The 22,517-nt window shown below is 36.7% G+C and overlaps 1 protein-coding gene and 1 non-coding gene across 4 annotated transcripts in view; one reads left to right on the top strand and one right to left on the bottom strand.

Moving 5' to 3' along the window:
- LOC132430910 (calcium-independent phospholipase A2-gamma) overlaps positions 1 to 22,517 on the bottom strand; it is a 134,662-nt gene that overhangs the window by 19,781 nt on the left and 92,364 nt on the right. For all 3 annotated transcript variants that reach the window (XM_060020232.1, XM_060020234.1, XM_060020233.1), the window contains exons 4-6: positions 21,919 to 22,070; positions 12,506 to 12,600; positions 9,490 to 9,661 (exon numbers count right to left, since the gene is read on the bottom strand). In XM_060020232.1, the coding sequence (XP_059876215.1) occupies positions 9,490 to 9,661; positions 12,506 to 12,600; positions 21,919 to 22,070 (419 nt within the window). The remainder of the gene's footprint in view (positions 1 to 9,489; positions 9,662 to 12,505; positions 12,601 to 21,918; positions 22,071 to 22,517) is intronic.
- Positions 8,629 to 8,758, top strand: LOC132431459 (small nucleolar RNA SNORA11). Its single transcript, XR_009520759.1, has one exon. It is a non-coding gene; the product is annotated as a small nucleolar RNA SNORA11 (small nucleolar RNA).

The raw sequence follows: 22,517 nt of genomic DNA, 5'->3' as shown, positions 1-22,517 counted from the left end.
TATAAAAAGCTAAAATGCTTTAGTGAATTGTTATGAATATAAATGGGAAGAGAAAATCACAAACATTAATTGGTCACTTTAGAGAGATGTCAAAATAAAAAAAAAAATTCTCGATATTCCCAGATTCTACTGATGCTATAATTAAAAATAGCATCCCTACTCCCTCTTGTGAGAGCACCGGAATCACAAGTAACTGCTGAACAAGCCTCATCAGGAAGATGCTGGAACTCACCAAAAAAGATACCCCACATCCAAAGACAAAGGAGAAGCTACAATGAGACGGTAGGAGGGGCACAATCACAGTAAAATCAAATCCCATAACCGCTGGGTGGGTGACTCACAGACTGGAGAACACTTATACCACAGAAGTCCACCTACTGGAGTGAAGGTTCTGAGCCCCACGTCAGGTTTCCCAACCAGGGGGTCCAGCAATGGGAGGAGGAATTCCTAGACAATCAGACTTTGAAGGCTAGCAGGATTTGACTGCAGGACTTCGACACGACTGGGGGAAACAGAGACTCCACTCTTGGAGGCACACACAAAGTAGTGTGCTCATCAGGAACCAGGGGAAGGAGCAGTGACCCCAGGGGAGACTGAACCAGACCTACCTGCTAGTGTTGGAGGGTCTCCTGCAGAGGCGGGGGCTGGCTGTGGCTCACCGTGGGGACAAGGACACTGGCAGCAGAAGTTCTGGGAAGTACTCCTTGGAGTGAGCCCTCCCAGAGTCCACCATTAGCCCCACCAAAGAGCCCGGATAGGCTCCAGTGTTGGGTCGCTCCAGGCCAAACAACCAATAGGGAGGGAACCCAGCCCCACCCATCATGAGACAAGCGGATTACAGTTTTACTGAGCTCTGCCCACCAGAGCAACAGCCAGCTCCACCCATCATCAGTCTCTCTCATCACAAAACATGCACAAGCCTCTTAGAAAGCCTCATCCACCAGAGGGCAGACAGCGGAAGCAAGAACTACAGTCCTGCAGCCTGTGGAACAAAAATCACATTCACAGAAAGATAGACAAGATGAAAAGCCAGAGGGCTATGTACCACATGAAGGAACAAGATAAAACCCCAGAAAAGCAACTAAATGAAGTGGAGATAGGCAACCTTCCAGAAAAAGAATTCAGAATAATGATAGTGAAGATGATCCAGGACCTCGGAAAAAGAATGGAGGCAAAGACTGAGAAGATGCAAGAAATGTTTAACAAAGATCTAGAAGAATTAAAGAACAAACAAACAGAGATGAACAATACAATAACTGAAATGAAAAATACACTAGAGGGAATCAATAGCAGAATAACTAAGGCAGAAGAATGGAGAAGTGACCTGAAAGACAGAATCGTGGAATTTACCGCTGCAGAACAAAATAAAGAAAAAGAATGAAAAGAAATGAAGACAGCCTAAGAGACCTCTGGGACAACATGAAATGCAACAACATTCGCATTAAAAGGGTCCCAGAAGGAGAAGAGAGAGAGAAAGGACCAGAGAAAATATTTGAAGAGATTATAGTTGACAACTTCCCTAACATGGGAAAGGAAAGAGCCACCAAAGTCCAGGAAGCGCAGAGAGTCCCATACAGGATAAGCCCAAGGAGAAACATGCTGAAACACACATAGTAATCAAATTGGCAAAAACTAAGGACAAAGAAAAATTACTAAAAGCAGCAAGGGAAAAACGACAAAGAACACACAAGAGAACTCCCATAAGGTTAACAGCTGATTTCTCAGCAGAAACTCTACAAGCCAGAAGGGAGTGGCATGATATATTTAAAGTGATGAAAGAGAAGAACCTACAACCAAGATTACTCTAGCCGGCAAGGGTCTCATTCAGATTCAGTGCAGAAATCAAAAGCTTTACAGACAAGCAAAGGTTAAGAAAATTCAGCACCAACAAACCAGCTCTACAACAAATGCTAAAGGAACTTCTCTAAGTGGGAAACACAAGAGAAGAAAAGGACCTACAAAAACAAACTCAAAACAATTAAGAAAACAGTAATAGGAACATACATATCAATAATTACCTTAAACGTGAATGGATTAAATGCTCCAACCAAAAGACACAGGCTTGCTGAATGGATACAAAAACAAGACCCATCTACATGCTGTCTACAAGAGACCCACTTCAGACCTAGGGACACATACAGACTGAAAGTGAGGGGATAGAAAAAGATATTCCATGCAAATGCAAATGAAAAGAAATTGGAGTAGCAATACTCATATCAGATAAAATAGACTTTAAAATAAAGAATGTTACAAGAGACAAGGAAGGACACTACATAATGATCAAGGGACAATCCAAGAAGAAGATATAACAATTATAAATATATATGCAGCCAACATAGGAGCATTTCAATACATAAGGCAACTGCTAATGGCTATAAAAGAGGAAATCGACAGCAACACAATAATAGTGGGGGACTTTAACACCTCAGTTACACCAATGGACAGATCATCCAAAATGAAAATAAATAAGGAAACAGAAGCTTTAAATGACACAATAGACCAGATAGATTTAATGGATATTTACACGCCATTCCATCCAAAAACAGCAGATTACACTTTCTTCTCAAGTGCATACGGAACAATCTCCAGGACAGATCACATCTTGGGTCACAAATCAAGCCTCAGTAAATGTAAGAAAACTGAAATCATATCAAGTATCTTTTCTGACCACAACACTATGAGATTAGAAATCAATTACAGGGGAAAAATAGTTAAAAACACAAACACATGGAGGGTAAACAATACGTTACTAAATAACCAAGAGATCACTGAAGAAAGCAAAGAGGAAATCAAAAAACACCTAGAGACAAATTACAACGAACACACGACAATCCAAAACCTATGGAATGCAGCAAAAGCACTTCTAAGTGGGAAGTTTAGAGCAATACAAGCCTACCTCAAGAAACAAGAAAAATCTCAAATAAACAATCTAACCTTATACCTAAAGGAACTAGAGAAAGAAGAACAAACAAAACCCAAAGTTAGCAGAAGGAAAGAAATCATAAAGATCAGAGCAGAAGTAAATGAAATAGAAACAAAACAATAGCAAAGGTCAATAAAACTAAAAGCTGGTTCTTTGAGAAGATAAACAAAATTGATAAACCATTAGCCAGACTCATCAAGAAAAAGAGGGAGAGGACTCAAATCAATAAAATGAAAAAGGGGAAGTTACAACAGACACCGCAGAAATACAAAGCATCCTAAGAGACTTCTACAAACAACTCTATGCCAATAAAATGGACAACCTGGAAGAAATGGACAAATTCTTAGAAAGGTATAACCTTCCAATACTGAATCAGGAAAAAACAGAAAATATTAAGAGCAATGACAAGTAATGAAATTGAAACTGTGATTAAAAATATTCCAACAAACAAAAGTCCAGGACCAGATGGCTTCACAGGTGAATTCTATCAAACATTTAGAGAAGAACTAACACCCATCCTTCTCAAACTATTCCAAAAAATTGCTGTGGAGGGAACACTGCCAAACTCATTCTGCAGTCACCATCACCCTGATACCAAAACAGACAAAGATACTACAAAAAAATGGAAATTACAGACCAGTATCACTGATGAATATAGATGCAAAAATCCTGAACAAAATACTAGCAAACAGAATCCAACAACACATTAAAAGGATCATACACCATGATCAAGTGGGATTTATCCCAGGGATGCAAGGATTCTTCAATATACGCAAATCAATCAATGTGATACACCATATTAACAAACTGAAGAATAAAAACCAAATGATCATCTCAACAGATGCAGAAAAAGCTTCTGACAAAATTCAACACCCGTTTACAATAAAAACTCTCCAGAAAATGGGCATTAGGGAACCTACCTCAACATAATAAAGGCCATCAACAACAAACCCACAGCAAACATCATTCTCAATGGTGAAAAACTGAAAGCATTTCCTCTAAGATCACGAACAAGACAAGGATGTCCACTCTCGCCACTATTATTCAACATGGTTTTGGAAGTCCTAGCCACAGCAATCAGAGAAGAAAAAGAAACAAAAGGAATACAAATTGGAAAAGAAGTAACACTGTCACTGTTTGCAGATGACATGATACTATACATAAAGAATCCTAAAGATGCCACCAGAAAACTACTAGAGCTAATCAATGAATTTGGTAACGTTGCAGGATACAAAATTAATGCACAGAAATCTCCTGCATTCCTATACACTAATCACAAAAAGTCTGAAAGAGAAATTGAGGAAACACTCCCATTTACCATTGCAAAAAAAAGAATAAAACACCTAGGAATAAACCTACCTAGGGAGACAAAAGACCTGTATGCAGAAAACTATAAGACACTGATGAAACAAATTAAAGATGATACAAACAGATGGAGAGATATACCATGTTCTTGGATTGGAATAATCAATATTGTGAAAATGACTATACTACCCAAAGCAATCTACAGATTCAATGCAATCCCTATCAAACTACCAATGGCATTTTTTTACAGAACTAGAACAAAAAATCTTAAAATGTGTATGGAGACACAAAAGACCATGAATACACAAAGCGGTCTTGAGGGAAAAAAACGGAGCTGAAGGAATGAGACTCCCTGACTTCAGACTATACTACAAAGCTACAGTGATCAATATTGTACTGGCACAAAAACAGAAATGCAGATCACTGGAATGGGATAGAAAGCCCAGAGATAAACCCACGCACCTATGGTCAACTAATCTATGACAAAGGAAGCAAGGATATACAATGGAGAAAAGACAGTCTCTTTAATAAGCGGTGCTAGGAAAACTGGACAGCTATATGTAAAAGAATGAAATTAGAACACTCCCTAACGCCACACACAAAAATAAACTCAAAATGGATTAGAGACTTAAATGTAAGACTGGACACTATAAAACTCTTAGAGGAAAACATAGGCAGAACACTCTCTGACATAAATCACAGCAGGATCTTTTATGATCCACCTCCTAGAGTAATGGAAATAAAAACAAAAATAAACAAACGGGACCTAATAGAAACTTCAAAGCCTTTGCACAGCAAAGGAAACTGCAAACAAAATGAAAAGACAATCCTCAGAATGGGAGAAAATATTTGCGAACAAATCAACGGACAAAGGATTAATCTCCAAAATATATAAACAGCTCATGCAGCTCAATATTAAAGAAACAAACAACCCAATCCAAAAATGGGCAGAAGACCTAAATAGACATTTCACCAAAGAAGACATACAGATATCCAAGAAGCACATGAAAAGCTGCTCAACATCACTAATTATTAGAGAAATGCAAATCAAAACTACAATGAGATATCACCTCACACCAGTTAGAAATGGGCATCATCAGAAAATCTATAAAAAGAAAATGCTGGAGAGGGTCTGGAGAAAAGGGAACCCTCTTGCACTGTTTTGGGGAATGTAAATTGATACAGCCACTATGGAGAACAGTATGGAGGTTCCTGAAAAACTAAAAATAGAATTACCATATGACCCAGCAATCCCATTAGTGGGCATAAACCCAGAGAAAACCATAATTCAAAAAGGCACATGCACCCGAATGTTCACTGCAGCACTATTTACAATAGCCAGGACACGGAAGCAACCTAAATGCCCATTGACAGACGAATGGATAAAGAAGATGTGGTACATATATATACAATGGAATATTACTCAGCCATAAAAAGGAATGAAGTCTGGTCATTTGTAGAGACATGGATAGACACAGAGACTGTCATACAGAATGAAGTAAGTCATAAAGAGTAAAACAAATATTGTATATTAACGCATATATGTGGAACCTAGAAAAATGGTACAGATGAGCTGGTCTGCAGGGCTGAAATTGAGACACAGATGTAGAGAACAAATGTATGGACACCAAGGGGGGAAAGTGGCAGGGCGGGTGGTGGTGGTGGTGTGATCAATTGGGTGATTGGAATTGACATGTATACACTGATGTGTATAAAATGGATGACTAATAAGAACCTGCTGTCTAAAAAAAATAAATAAAATAAAATTCAAAGAAAAAAAGAATAAAGCTACTATAATCATCAAAAAAACCAGCATCCCTATAATAACACAAAATCATTACCACAGGAAAAAATATAAAAATGTTCTCAATAAACAATGAAAGAAAAAAATGACAATAAAGGCCAGGGAGTGGGCATGGTAAAGCATAACAACAAGGCCCCCACTGAATTACACTTGCTGATTTCCATACCCTTGTATACAGTCCCTTTCCACACAGACCCTGGGTTTGAGTGGCTTTGGTCAATGGGACATCAGCAAATATGCCACTAAACTGAGGCTTGGTTAATTCCTCATGCACTGAGGCTGGCCCTAACTGGAACTCTGAGACCACCATGATGGGATGAAGCCCAGGACAAGAGAGACCAGCTGTCCCAGCCATCTCAGCTGAGCTGCCTGCTGGCTGCCAGTAACCATGAGTGAGTTTATACAAGACCAGAAGAAATGTGCAGTCGAACCACAGAATCATGAGACTTAATCATGACCCAAAAAAAAAAAAAACTTAATTAGGCCTTAGGACTAGAAAATAATATAAAGATTTACCTGATTTCAAGGTAGAAAAGACTTTCTAAATATTAAAGCAAAGTTCAAAATTAAAGGAAAAGATCTGACAAATGAAGACTTCAAACTCCTCCACATTAAAAAAATGTTTTTAACTAAAAAGCACGTTTTCAATATATCAACAAACGGTTAATACATTTCTAATATAGTGAGCAATGCCCTGGTAGGAAAATGAGCAAATATTATGCTCTTGAAATTCACACACAAAAAGGAAATAAATAAAAAAACAAAAAATGTTTAAACTCATCAATAACCAAAGTGATGCAAACTGTAAACACCAGTTTTAAAATCTCTCAAACTGAAAAAGTTCTAAAAATTAAAATGTTTGGTGTTCATAAGTATTTCATGAAATGGAAACACAAACTGATGTTGGTGGGTCAGCTGGGACAACTGTGTGGAAGAACAATTCAGGTATATACATCTATCTATCTATCTAAAAAATAATTTCTTAAAACATGTATACTTTCTGACCCAAAATTTCACTCAAGAAGTTTACCTTAAATATATAACCAGAGACTTAAGTAGAGATGTAAGATATCCACCTAAACTTTACTTTGAATGGGAAAAATATCTGAAATATCCTCTTTTCCCACTAGGGAATTTGTTAAATAAAAAACAGTACATCCATAAAATGGATAGCAAACAACCATTAAAACACATCTCAAGGGACTTCCCTCGTGGTGCAGGGGTTACGACTCTGTGCTCCCAATGCAGGGGGCCCAGGTTTGATCCCTGGTCAGGGAACTAGATCCCACATGCATGCTGCAACTAAGAGTTTGCATGCCACAACTAAGGAGCCCACCTGCTGCAACTAAGGAGCCCACGTGCTGTGAGTAAAGGAGCCAGAGAGCTGCAATTAAGGAGCCTGCCTGCCACAACTAAGGAGCCCGCCTGCCACAACCAAGACCCGGTGCAACCAAAGAAATTAAAAAAAAATTATCTCAAAAAATATTTAAAAACATAGGAAACCAATCACAATAAAATGCTAAGTGAAAATGCAAGATACAAAACTACACGTGCATTATCCCAATTTTGTGAAGGGGATGAATACAAACTCACATTCACAACCTCACATACACATATACTTATTTATCTCCAAGAAATTCCAGAAAACATACAACACCATGTTAATAGTGCTTTTGTTCTTCGTAGGATTATAAGCTATTTTCACTGTTTTATTTATATATTCTCTATTTCCTATATAATGATTATTTTTAAAAGCCATCAACATTGACCTAATAATTATGTTTCTTATAAACTGACCTACTGATACATTCTGAAGTGTGGGCAGAAATGTAAATTTTCCTACCATAGCATTGTTCAGGATCACAAAAAACCAGGAATAACATAAATGTCCCAAATATAAGTGATTAAGAAAATATGGCACTGCAGAATGCAGTGCAGTCTTTTAAAAATTTGTCAAGAAATTTTCATAAAGTTGAAAAAGGGGAAAAGGTAGAAAATTATAACTACAATATAATTTCCACCATATGAAACATATATGAAAATGTACATAGTCTAGGAAAAAAAATTAGAAGAAAACATACTGCAAAGTCTACAGCTCTAAACAAGATTGTGGGTGATTTTAAGTTTCTATTTTATGCTTATATTTTTAGAAAGTGAGTATAACAGCTTTGTAATATTTTGGAAGAAAATGTTTAAAAATTAGTAAATCTTTTAGAAGAATATTTGTTAATGACTTGAGAAAGACTAATACTACTACATCATTTTAAATAAGGCCCTCAAGCACCTGTGGATTTTGGTACTCTCGGAGGTCCTGGCACCAATCCCTCACGGATACCTAGGGCCAAATGTATGTTAAGGAAAAACAACAGGTGCAAACATGTCCTATATACAATATGGTCTCAATTTTTTAAAAGACAATTGCAACTTTTACACGCAAATCTCAAACATGTGAACCCAAGAAAATAGTGAAAAGAATACAATTCACCAAAACAGTAGTTATCTTTAATTAGTGAGATCAATAATTTAGTATTCTTCTTTATATTTTTCTGCATTGTTCAAATATAAATCAAGACATTTTAAAAAAGAATAAGTACATGGGCTGTGCTCAGAGCAGGAGGTATGAAGAAATGGCTTCTTTGTTTACAACACACCCGACAGGAATCTGGGTTCATTGTGACAAAGGGCACAAAACTTGTAGCCTTCCTATGAACAAATACCCAACACGTGTCCCCATGCACTTCACGTGGCTGCTGGGCAGGACCAGTGGGACAGGGCTCAGTACTGGAAGGAAAGCCACAGTATTCAGTGGGGGAGTTTGCCACCTAGAGCCTGTCTGGTCCATGTGTGTGTGACCCATGAGTGGTCTTATAGGCATAAAGGCTTTGAACCCCTCTCTTCAAGGAAAAAAGAAAAACAGATTCCAACTATATGCCATTCTGGAAAAGGCAAAACAATGGAGACAATAAAAAGATCAATGGTTGCCAGGAGTTTGGGGGGAGAGGGGAGATGAATACATATAGTACAGAAGTCTTTATGAGCAGTGAAAATACTTTGTATGACATTATAATGATTTTATGTCATCATACTCATCATATGGTATGACATACTTATGTCATACCATACTTTGGACATACTTTTGTCCAAAGCCATAGAACGTGCAACCCTATTCATTTTATAAAGTGAACCCTAAGATGAACTAGGGACTTTGGTGACTGTGATGTGTCAGTGCAGTTCAGCCTTGGTTAAAAAAAAAAGTCTTGGAATTAACACTCGGGGTAGACACTTTCGGCAAAAGTTTTATTTTTATATATGTATACATATTATATGTGTGCTTGTTGGACTGTGATGTAAAATCTACTTTTTAGATTAAAAAAATTTGCAGGCTACTGTAGTTATACTGGCAAATAAAAGCACAAATTAATCTCAAAAAAATAAAAAAAGAGTAAGTACAACTTACTTAAGAATGTTTTCCCATGTTTGACTGTCATAAAATGCATGGCTCCAACTCATTTTGACTGTTCCAACAATGACATTTTGTGAAAACACATCTGATCCCAGTTTTCGATAAAGTTCCTCACATTCATCCAGAGGCATATGAAACAATCCCAACATGAATGCTAATATAGCACCTGAAAGAAAGAATCCTTAGTTTTTATCAGCCCTGCCATTATAGTACTTATAAGATCTCCTGAGTCACAGACTTGGTTAAAATTCTAGCTTTGATACTTTTTAACTGTGTCACCTGAGACAAACTACTTAACCTCCCAGAGCCCCAATTTTTTTCATCTATAAAATAAGGATAATAACAGTAACTAAAATTTACATGTTTTTATAACACTGGGATAACACACGTAAAAGGCATTACCAGGCCTCAATGAGGATTCAATAAATACTAACCACTGATGATGACGATAATTTAAAAAATATTAAAATGTGTTGTTTTGCATTAAATTAAATTATAACTAAGAATTAATAAATTCCTTAGTTTTAGTCAGAGAATACAGTATATTTGACAACTTACCAATTCATTAAAATGATTACTCCTTCAGGTTGGTCCTGGGAACCAATGTAATAAATAAAGAAATTAGGTCTCTGGGATGTCTTTTTAAACAGCTAACTGCATACCCTAGCCGCACTTGATAGGACACACTGCCACCTAGTGTACCTAACTGGCATAGCCCTGAACTAAGGAGGAAAAGGGGAGAGAAACGCTTTAAGTGACAGGGAGAGGGTGGTAAGGGCGAAGACCTGTAGAGTATCACTGCTTACATTAAGATAACGAACAAAGTAAAAAGCAGGAAATCACTATTATAATGTATTTAAAATATTTTATGTATTTTATTATTCTTAGTCTTACTCTAGTAAAAGACAAGTCAGCTTGTTTTAAAACACATTGTATGGCATAACTATATGATAGAAATTGTTACTTATCAATTTGCAGAAAATGTTTAATTAACACAAGAAATAACTTGCCAAAAAAAAATTAAGTTGCTTTTAAGAAGAGCTACTACAAAGATGAACAGATATTAAAAAACTGAATTTTACTGAATGGTTAAGGACATTACCCTTAAACTAAATATATATTTTTAACTTTATAAAAACTAAATGTGTAGGGACTTCCCTGGTGGTCCAGTGGTTAAGAATCCACCTTCCAACGTGGGGGACGTGTGTTCGATCCCTGGTCAGGGAACAAAGATCCCACATGTTAAGGGACAACTAAGCCTGTGCGCTCTAGAGCCTGTGCGCCACAACTAGAGAGCCTGCACACTGCAGCTACTGAGCCTGCACGCCACAACTAGAGAGAAGCCCGCATGCCACAATGAAGAGCCTACAGGCCGCAACTAAGATCCCATGGGTCGCAACTAAGACCCAACGCAGCCAAAACAAACAAACACTAAATGTGCAAACAAAATTTCTACATTAGAATATACAAAATAGTTAAAAGAAAGGAAAATTATAAGCACTATATTATAAGTTAAGGTTAAAGTAAGCTAGAAGACACAATGGAAAAGATATACTGTGATAAGTGCAAAAACGTACATATTACATAAACAAATACTGTACTCGGTAGATGAATCTCTGGTTTAAAATTCTCTTCATTGAGCACCCACCTACTAACAATGGTGCCAAAGCAAGAAGTTAGCTTGTAGATATGTTTAAAGGTTTAAATTGCTAGGACCATTCCAAAATTTAACAGAAATGGCCAGGGTAACAGCTTCAGGAAAAAATACCAAGAACACTTGCACTGTGAAGGTCTCTCTTAATTTCTATAGTTATATCAATTGGGGATATACATATTATTTTCCTATCCTGAGAGTCACAAGGCATTTTTTAACATGCTAGAAGATCTCAGAAGTCCCTCTGTAAAGAAACCTGCTTTAACTTTCTTTAACCCAACCTTTTCCAAATCTGCTATCATCTTGAGGAATCACTGTTCAGTGGAACATCACAGGAATCACCGATTCCTTATACTTCTGAATTATCCCTACAACTGCTCACATTTAGTTTTCATAATGGAGCATCAATTAACGTGCCCTTTGGGAATATGTCATACTTGACACAGATAACGTAGAGAAATCATTTGATTTTGTTGCTGGTAGTCTTTAGGTCTACTATTATAATTCCGAAGAATGAGAAAAAATAGAAAAGTCTATGAAGATAAACTAATGTAAAGTGAGAAATTATCAGGCCAAATAGTAAAATGTACAGCAGGGATCTGCAATGCTAACAGTCCTTGAGTGTTACCTGTGAGGTAAGCAATAGCTATAGGTACCCTGAGAAGGCTTCATGTACACCCTGGAGGATGGGGGTGATGCATGGGTGAGAGAGTTGATGTAAGAAACGGAAAAACAAAACAAACAGAAAGCAAAACAAAAATTTATCTGTTGGTGAGTCAGTGAAAACTAGAAAATTATTCAGAAGCTATCATATTCTAAGTTGCCAATTTCTTCTATACAAGCATGAAACTAGAATTTTAAATGTACATCAACTAGCAATATTAAAAAGCTTTTAAAAAACATAGATTCTCACATTTATCCGTTTGCTTTCAAACAACCAGATAAAAAAGGATATAAGAAGCAATTTCCTCACAGAGGGATACCTTTCAAAAGAAAGTAAAATCTTATCCATTCTTAATGTTCTGTTTGTTCAAGCACAATTTGAGCACCTATCACTTTCATACTTTCCTTCAGGTGACTATTCCATAAGGTGATAATTCATAATTTATACTTGTCACTGTGGCTTATTTAAACCGTATTAGAAAAGCACGCTAAAATCTACTTCTGAATATTAACTTATTCCCAATAAACATTTTAAAAAGTTCATTAAGCAAATCAAAGGTCTATTCATCATCAAAACATGAAACTAACATCCATCATTTCAGGAAATGACCAGGATCTTAAACTTGAGTGCTTAATGTTATTTTTCTTAATGCACTGCTGGGATGCACACTTCCACACGATAATAACAATCACCTGTGCTTACACCACAAATGTAATCAAAGAGTTGATGAACTGGCTTCTGAGTAAGTTCAACTAATTTTCGTAGGGTCTGAAGAGCAACCACACCCCTGTAGGAAAAATAAAAGGCAAAAATGAGAATTCTTGTTTTAAGCAAAGTTAAACTATTGAATAAAACAATCTTTGGTTTCCTAGCTTATATGCTAACATGAAAACTAACAATATAAATTATCATCAGTTAAAACTGACAAAGGCTTCTGGATCACTTCTGAATATCTATATCTAAATAATGGTATTAAAACCTGTGTCATGGTACCACATTTTGAATTTACACTAGTATCTCTTTAAATAAGACAACAAAGATATGGCAACGTAAAATATTTCATCAAACACTCCAACTGTGGAAATTTCTTCAAACTTCCACTCGCCAGTTTTGGGGTGCCACGTACTGGGTTTCTCCACTTAGCAATGTGGTTGGTTACCTGTGCTTCTATACATTTCATGTATTTTACTAGTCATACTTTTAAGCTTTCTTTTATTTATTCATTTTTAAAAACTTTCAACTACCTCAAAACAAGGCTTTGCACTAAGAATGTATGCATTTATGTGCTGACTTTGTTCATTTCTGGACTCTTGCCAAAGGCAGCAAGTAGCTTCATGATGGAATGTGAAAGATGAAACAGCCTAGGAGGTGCAGGAGGTGCTGGAAAATCCTTAATACTGGGGGATATACAGACATAATGAAAAGTTCTAATCCCAATACAAGGTGTGGAGCAGAGAACACAGTATTAGGCACCACAAAATAAAATTTAGAGTCTCAAATTGTGCTTTGATACTACGAGCACAAAGTTACTAGAAAACATTGTCAAGACGTTTTCATAGAAGATGAAAGATACAGATTTTTTTTTTTAATTGCCAGAAGTAATGTGGATTTGAAGAGCGGTCAGAGAAGAAAAGATGGCTTATGAGGACAATACACTGTGAATTCAATGTATTTTTAATGTGAGACATGAAGAATTAAAGGTCATGCTAGATAAAACATATTTAACAGTGTGCCCTCCATTATCTTATGAAAAGGAAATAAAACATGCACATATATATATTCAAACAGAAAAAAATATTTGAAGAAATAAATCAAAATAGTAAAAATAACCTTGGAATTGTGAGCTATGATTGTTTCATTTGGTTTGTTTTTCTTTATATTTTTCTTTTTTTTTTTTTCCTCCCAAGTTTCACTTGTATAAGCCAGAAGGGAACTATTTTAAAATGCAGTATTTATAAATTAATTCAGGACAAATTTAAAAATAAGTATTATTGCTAGGTTGACTCTACATGCTTAACTCTCTACCAGGCTCTCGTAGACAAAAGAAATGTTAAGATATGGGTTCTTTTCTCACGAGCCTTCTTACCTTACTCCTTTCAGTACCAATTTCCCATTCTGGCTGCTTTCTCACAGTCCCCTAAACTGAGGTTTCCCAACAGCAACGCCACTGGCATTTTGGGCCAGGCAATCTTTTGTTGTAGGGACTGTCCTAGGCATTGGAGGATATTTAGCACAACTGTACTCTCCTCACTAAATGTAAGTAGCAATCCCCCAACTGTCACAACTAAAAATGTCTCCAGACAGACAAATATTCTCTAGAGGGCAAAATCACCTCCAGTGGAGAATCACTGATCTAACCCCACCTTCATCCTAACCAGCCTCTAGATTTTCCCAAATATCTTCACTCTAATTTCCTCCCCATATGACTAATAAAACCCCTATTCTATGAAATCAAGTATTACTTATTGATCACAGATCCCTTTTCACTATATAGCTCCCTCACTCTAAACAGACATTTGAATGTTCTTCCATGTTCTTATTTCAGATCTCTTCTCAACTGTTATTTATTCAAAAACTCATAGCCATGATCACTCTTCAGAGAGTAACAGCACTGTTACTCTCTATCCCTTTACTTTGCTTTATACTTCTTCATAGCACCGATTACTACTCAATAATACATTTTTGTTTTTCTAGCTGTTGTCCTTAAGGGAAGAGCACAGATGGCAGGGAACTGGAACACAAGCTAGAAATTTTAGGGGGAAAGGTTCATGAAATGAAGCCAAAGCATCTGACCAACAAATAAGGAACTAGACAAACTAAGACCAAATAGGAAGCATGGAAGCATTGCGATTAGTAAGAAGGGAGCCTAATGGTGAAATTATCTCCTTCTGAGCTTGGCATCTGTGAGAAGATGTAGGGAGTCAGGAAGCTACTCCCATAGGCTTCTTTTCTAACACTCACTTTATTACTAGTTGACTGATACATGTGGGTAAGATAAATACAATAAAAGAAAACGAATATTGCAGAACTCTGCCAAGATTTTAAGAGAATCACGGTTGATAAACTGTCCTAAACTACCAAAAATGTCTGAAAAGACCAAACTAAAATATAAATACTAGGTCACATTAAAATCAGAGGAAGGGGATTTGCTCATGGCTCCTCATGGTTACAGATCCAGAAATGTAATTCTCTTCTGATCCAGAAGAAACCTATCTCAGCTGGAGAAATAACTGAGAGTCTGCTCGTTTTAGGACAACAGTATCCATGTGACTGACAGGGTCTTGGTGCTCTGGCCGGGTATCAGGTCTGTGCCTCTGAGGTGGGAGAGCCGAGTTCAGGACATTGGTCTGCCGGAGACCTCATAGCTCCATGTAATATCAAACGGCAAAAGCTCTCCCAGAGAGCTCCATCTCAATGCTAAGACCCACCTCCATGTAACAACCAGCAAGCTACAGTGCTGGACACCCTATGCCAAACAACTACAAGACAGGAACACAACACCACCCATTAGCAGAGAGGCTGCCTAAAATCATAAAAAGGTCACAGACACCCCAAAACACACCACTGGACGCAGTCCTGCCCAGGAGAAAGACAAGACCCAGACATATCCAGCAGAACACAGGCACCAGTCCCCTCCACCAGTAAGCCTACACAAGCCACTGAACCAACCTTAGCCACCTGGGTGGGGGAAGACACCAAAAACAACGGGAACTACGAACCTGCAGCCTGCGAAAAGGGGACCACAAACGCAGAGAGTTAAGCAAAATGAAAAGACACAGAAACACACAGCAGATGAAGGAGCAAGGTAAAAACCCACCAGACCTAGCAAATGAAGAGGAAATGAGCAGTCTACCTGAAAAAAAATTCAGAGTAATGATAGTAAAGATGATCCAAAATCTTGGAAATAGAATGGAGAAAATACAAGAAACGTTTAACAAGGACCTAGAAGAACTAAGGAGCAAACAAACAATGATGAACAACACAATAAATGAAACTAAAAATTCTCTAGAAGGGATCAATAGCAGAATAACTGAGGCAGAAGAACGGATAAGTGACTTGTGGAAATAACTACTACAGACCAGAATAAAGAAAAAAGAATGAAAAGAATAGAGGACAATCTCAGAGACCTCTGGGATAACATTAAATGCACCAACATTCAAATTACAAGGGTCCCAGAAGAAGAAGAGAAAAAGAAAGGGACTGAGAAAATATCTGAAGAGAGTTGAAAACTTCCCTAATATGGGAAAGGAAATAGTCAATCAAGTCCAGGAAGCACAGAGAGTCCCATACAGGATAAATCCAAGGAGAAACATGCCAAGACACATATTAATCAAACTAATAAAAATTAAATACAAAGAAAAAATATTAAAAGCAGCAAGCAAAAAACACCAAATAACATACAAAGGAATCCCGATAAGGTTAACAGCCGACTTTCAGCAGAAATTCTGCAAGCCAGAAGGGAGTGGCAGGACATATTTAAAGCGATTAAAGGGAAAAACCTACAACCAAGATTACTCTACCCAGCAAGGATCTCATTCAGATTTGATGGAGAAATTAAAACCTTTACAGACAAGCAAAAGCTAAGAGAATTCAGCACCACCAAACCAGCTTTACAACACACGCTAAAGAAACTTCTGTAGGCAGGAAACACAAGAGAAGGAAAAGACCTACAATAATAAACCCAAAACAATTAACAAAATGGTAACAGGAACATACATATCGATAATTACCTTAAATGTAAATGGATTAAATGCTCCAACCAAAAGACACAGGCTAGCTGAATGGATACAAAAACAAGACCCATATATATGCTGTCTACAAGAGACCCACTTCAGACCTAGGGACAGATACACACTGAGAGTGAGGGATGGAAAAATATATTCCATGCAAATAGAAATCAAAAGAAAGCTGGAGCAGGAACTCTCCTATCAGACAAAATAGACTTTAAAATAAAGACTATAACAAGAGACAAAGAAGAACACTACATAATGATGAAGGGATCACACCAAGAAGAAGATATAACAATGGTAAGTATTTATGCACCAAACATAGGAGCACCTCAATACAGCCATAAAAGGGGAAATTGACAGTAACACAATCATGGTAGGGGACTTTAACAACCCACTTTCACCAATGGACAGATGGTCCAAAATGAAAATAAATAAGGAAACACAAGCTTTAAATGATACATTAAACAAGATGGACTTAATGGATACTTATAGGACATTCCATCCGAAACAACAGAATACACTTTCTTCTCAAGTGTTCACGGAACATTCTCCAGGAGAGATCATATCTTGGGTCACAAATCGAGCCATGGTAAATTTAGGAAAACTGAAATCATATCAAGTATCTTTTCCGACCACAACGCTATGAGACTAGATATCAACTACAGGAAAAAAATCGTAAAAAATACTAACACATGGAAGCTAAAAAATACACTACTAAATAACCAAGAGATCACTGAAGAAATCAAAGAGGAAATCAAAAATACCTAGAAACAAACGACAATGAAAACACGACGACCCAAAACCTATGGGATGCAGCAAGATCAGCTCTAAGAGGGAAGTTTATAGCAATACAATCCCACCTCAGGAAACAAGAATCATCTCAAATAAACAACCTAATCTTACACCTTAAACAATTAGAGAAAGAAGAACAAAAAAACCCCAAAGTTAGCAGAAGGAAAGAAATTATAAAGATCAGAAATAAATGAAAATGAAGGAAACAATACCAAAGATCAATAAAACTAAAAGCTAGTTCTTTTAGAAGATGAACAAAATTGATAAACCATTAGCAAGAGTCATCAAGAAACAAAGGGAGGAGACTCAAATCAATAGAATTAGAAATGAAAGAGGAGAGTAACAATGGACACTACAGAAATACAAAGGATCCTGAGAGATTACTACAAGCAACTATATGCCAATACAACAGACAACCTGGAAGAAATGGACAAATTCTTAGAAAAGCATAACCTTCCAAGACTGAACCAGGAATAGTAAATATAAACAGGCCCTGAAATTGAGACTGTGATTAAAAATCTTCCAACAAACAAAAGACCAGGACCAGATGGCTTCACAGGCGAATTCTATCAAACATTTAGAGAAGAGCTAACACCTATCCTTCTCAAACTCTTCCAAAATATAGCAGAGGGAAGAACACTCCCAAACTCATTCAACGAGGCCACCATCACACTGATACCAAAAGCAGACAAAGATGTCAGAAAGAAAGAAAACTACAGGGCAGTATCACTGATGAACATAGATGCAAAAATCCTCAACAAACAACTAGCAAACAGAATCCAGCAGCAAGCACATTAAAGGGATCATACACCATGATCAAGTGGGGTTTATCCCAGAAATGCAAGGATTCTTCAATATACACAAATCAATCAATGTGATAAACTATATTAACAAACTGAAGAAGAAAAAACATATGGTCATCTCAATAGATGCAGAAAAAGCTTTTGACAAAACTCAACATCCATTTATGATAAAAACCCTCCAGAAAGTAGGCATAGAGGGAACTTACCTCAACATAATAAAGACCATATATGACAAACCCACAGCCAACACCGTTCTCAATGGTGAAAAACTGAAACCATTTCCTCTAAGATCAGAAGCAAGACAAGGTTGTCCACTCTCACCACTATTATTCAACATAGTTTTGGAAGTTTTAGACACAGCAATCAGGGAAGAAAAAGAAATAAAAGGAATACAAATTGGAAAAGAAGAAGTAAAGCTGTCACTGTTTGCAGATGACATGATACTATACATAGAGAATCCTAAAGATGCTACCAGAAAACTACTAGAGCTATTCAACAAATTGGGTAAAGTAGCAGGATACAAAATTAATGCACAGAAATCTCTTGCATTCCTACACACTAATGACGAAAAATCTGACAGAAATTAAGGAAACACTCCCATTTACCACTGCAACAAAAAGAATAAAATACCTAGGAATAAACCTACCTAAAGAGACAAAAGACCTGTACGCAGAAAACTATAAGACACTGATGAAAAAATTAAAGATAATACCAACAGATGGAGAGATATACCATGTCCTTGGATTGGAAGAATCAACATTGTGAAAATGACTCTACTACCCAAAGCAATGTACAGATTCAATGCAATCCCTATCAAACTACCACTGGCATTTTCCACAGAACTAGAACAAAAAATTTCACAGTTTGTATGGAAACAAAAACGACCCCAAAGAACCAAAGCAATATTGAGAAAGAAAAACGGAGCTGGAGGAATCAGGCTCCTGGACTTCAGACTATACTACAAAGCTACAGTAATCATGACAGTATGGTACTCGCACAAAAACAGAAATATAGATCAATGGAACAGGATAGAAAGCCCAGAGATAAACCCACCATAAAAATATGGTCACTTTACTTTTGATAAAGGAGACAAGAATACATAATGGAGAAAAGACAGCCTCTTCAATAAGTGGTGCTGGGAAAACTGGACAGCTACACGTAAAAGAATGAAATTAGAACACTCCCTAACACCATACACAAAAATAAACTCAAAATGGATTAACGACCTAAATGTAAGGCCAGAGACTATCAAACTCTTAGAGGAAAACATAGGCAGAACACTCTATGACATAAATCACAGCAAGATCCTTTTTGACCCACCTCCTAGAGAAATGGAAATAAAAACAAAAATAAACAAATGGGACCTAATGAAACTTAAAAGCTTTTGCACAGAAAAGGAAACCATAAACGAGGAAAAGACAACCCTCAGTATGGGAGAAAATATTTGCAAATGAAGCAACTGACAAAGGATTAAAATTTACAAGCAGCTCATGCAGCTCAATATCAAAATAACAAAAAACCCAATCCAAAGATGGGCAGAAGACCTAAACTGACATTTCTCCAAAGAAGATATACAGATTGCCAACAAACACATGAAAGGATGCTCAACATCACTAATCATTAGAGAACTGCAAATCCAACCTATAATGAGGTATCACCGCACACCAGTCAGAATGGCCATCATCAAAAACTCTACAAACAATAAATGCTGGAGAGGTTGTGGAGGAAAGGGAACCCTCTGGCACTGTTGGTGGGAATGTAAGTAGATACAGCCACTATGGAGAACAGTACTGAGGTTCCTTGACAAACTATAAATAGAACTACCATATGACCCAGCAATCCCACTACTGGGCATATACCCTGAGAAAACCATAATTCAAAGAGTCATATACCACAATGTTCATTACAGCACTACTTACAATAGCCAGGACATGGAAGCAACCTAAGGGCCCATCAACAGATGAATGGATAAAGAAGATGTGGCACATATGTATAATGGAATATTACTCAGCCATAAAAAGAAACGAAATTGAGTTATTTGTAGTGAGGTTGATGGACCTAGAGTCTGTCATACAGAATGAAATAAGTCAGAAAGAGAAAAACAAATACCATATACTAACACATATATATGGAATCTACAAAAAGAGAAAAAGGTTCTGAAGAACCTAGGGGCAGGACGGGAATAAAAACGCAGCCGTAAATAATGGACTTGAGGACACAGGGAGGGGGAAGTGTAAGCTGGGATGAAGTGAGAGAGTGGCATGGACATATATACACTACCACATGTAAAACAGACAGCTAGTGGGAAGCAGCCGCATAGCACAGGGAGATCAGCTTGGTGCTTTGTGACCACCTAGACGGGTGGGATAGGGAGGGTGGCCGGGAGACACAAGAGGGTGGAGATATGGGGATGTATGTATATTTTTAGCTGATTCACTGTTATACAGCAGAAGCTAACACACCATTGTAAAGCAATTATACTCCAATAAAGGTGTTAAGAAAAAAAAAAATCAAAGGAAATTCAGGTATATGTTCAAAATAAGTTCTTAGATTTATAAATTAGTAAATTAAGAAAAATGATTTCATGTTTTATTTCAAAAATTTGACTTTATAATGATATAAATACACTGAATCAGCTTAAAAAATTCCTACAACTGAACTAGATGTATATATTTTTTTGAAGTGTAATTGCCTATGACATTGTGTTAATTTCATGTGTACAACATACGGATTCAACATTTGTATGCATTGCAAAATGATCAGTCCAATAAGCCTATTAACCATCTATCACTATAAGTCATAAAATTTTTTTCCTGTCATGACAACATTCAAGATTTACTTTTTTAAGCAACTTTCAAATTTGCAATACAATATTACTGACTATAGTCCCTATGCTGTACATTACATCTGCATAACTTACTTATTTTATAACTGGAAACTTGTACCTTTTGACCCCCTTCCCCATTCTGCCCACCCTCCAATCCCCCTTCCAACTGAAAACCACCAATCTGCTCTCTGTATCTTTGAGTTTTGTCTTGTTTTGTTTGCTTTGTTTCTTAGATTCTACATATGAGTGAAATCATATGGTATTTGTCTTTCCCTGTCTGACTTACTTCACTTGGCACAGTAACCTCAAGTTCCACGCATGCTGTTGCAAATGGCAAGATTTCATTCTTTTTTATAGCTGAGTATTATTCCTGTGTGTGTAGTACCTATATGTGTGTGTGTATACTTAGCCCTCACATATTCTTTATCCATCACATATTTATCCATGCATCCATCAGTGGACACACATTGTTTCTATATCTCAGTTATTGTAAATAATGCTGCAATACACTAGAGGTACATATATCTTTTCAAATAGTGTTTTGTTTTCTCTGGATAAATACCCAGAAGTGAAATGGTTGGATAATATGGTAGTTCTATTTTTAATATTTAGAATCTATAGTTTTAAAAAATCATTTTTTCTAACAGACTCACAAACATACAGAACAGTCTTGCAGTTGCCAAGGGGGAGGGGGCTGGGGGAGGATGGAGTGGGAGGTTGGGGTTGGCAGATGTAAGCTATTATATATAAAATGGATAAACAACAAGGTCCTACTGTATAGCACAGAGAACTATATTCAATATCTTTGATAAACCATAATGGAAAAGAATATATAAAAAAAGAATATGTGTATAACTGAATCACTTTGCTCTTCAACAGAAATTAACGCAACATTGCAAATCAAGTATACTTCGATAAAAAAAAATTTTTTTAAATCATTTTTCTAGCCTTACCTTGTTCCTCCACCATCAATTGTGAGAATCCGGATTCCTCTTCCTTTCACTGGATCCACATAGCCAATTAAGGCCAAAATTTCTCTAACTGCAGCCTGAAGAGTTTCATCCTTAACTTGTCTCAATCGTAGTAAATATGGAATAATTTTTTCCTATATTGAGAGAAAAAATATTTTGTTGCTTTTGTCAAATCAAGAGTGAAGATGTAAGATTATTTTTAAGCAACACATACAGATCATCACAGGATAATATCTTTATGATCTCAGAACAGGCAAAGATTTCTTAAATAGGACACGAAGTGCTAACCATAAAGGAAAATATTTATAAACTGGACTATATTAAAATTAAGAATATCTACTCATCGGGACTTCCCTGGCAATCCAGTGGTTAAGACTCCGCGCTTCCACTGCAGGGGGCATGGGTTCCATCACTAGTCAGGGAACCAAGATACCACATGCTGTGCAATGCGGCCAGGAAGAAAAAAAAAGGATATCTACTTGTCAAAAATGATTAGAAAGAGTGAAAAGGTAACCTACAGCCTGGGAGAATATATTTATCAGACATGTATATGTATATATATATATATATATATATATGTG

Source organism: Delphinus delphis, chromosome 9 (assembly GCF_949987515.2).
Source record: "Delphinus delphis chromosome 9, mDelDel1.2, whole genome shotgun sequence".
NCBI lineage: Eukaryota > Metazoa > Chordata > Mammalia > Artiodactyla > Delphinidae > Delphinus > Delphinus delphis.
Note: the sequence above shows the minus strand (reverse complement) of the source record. Positions and strands in the feature narration are given on the sequence as shown.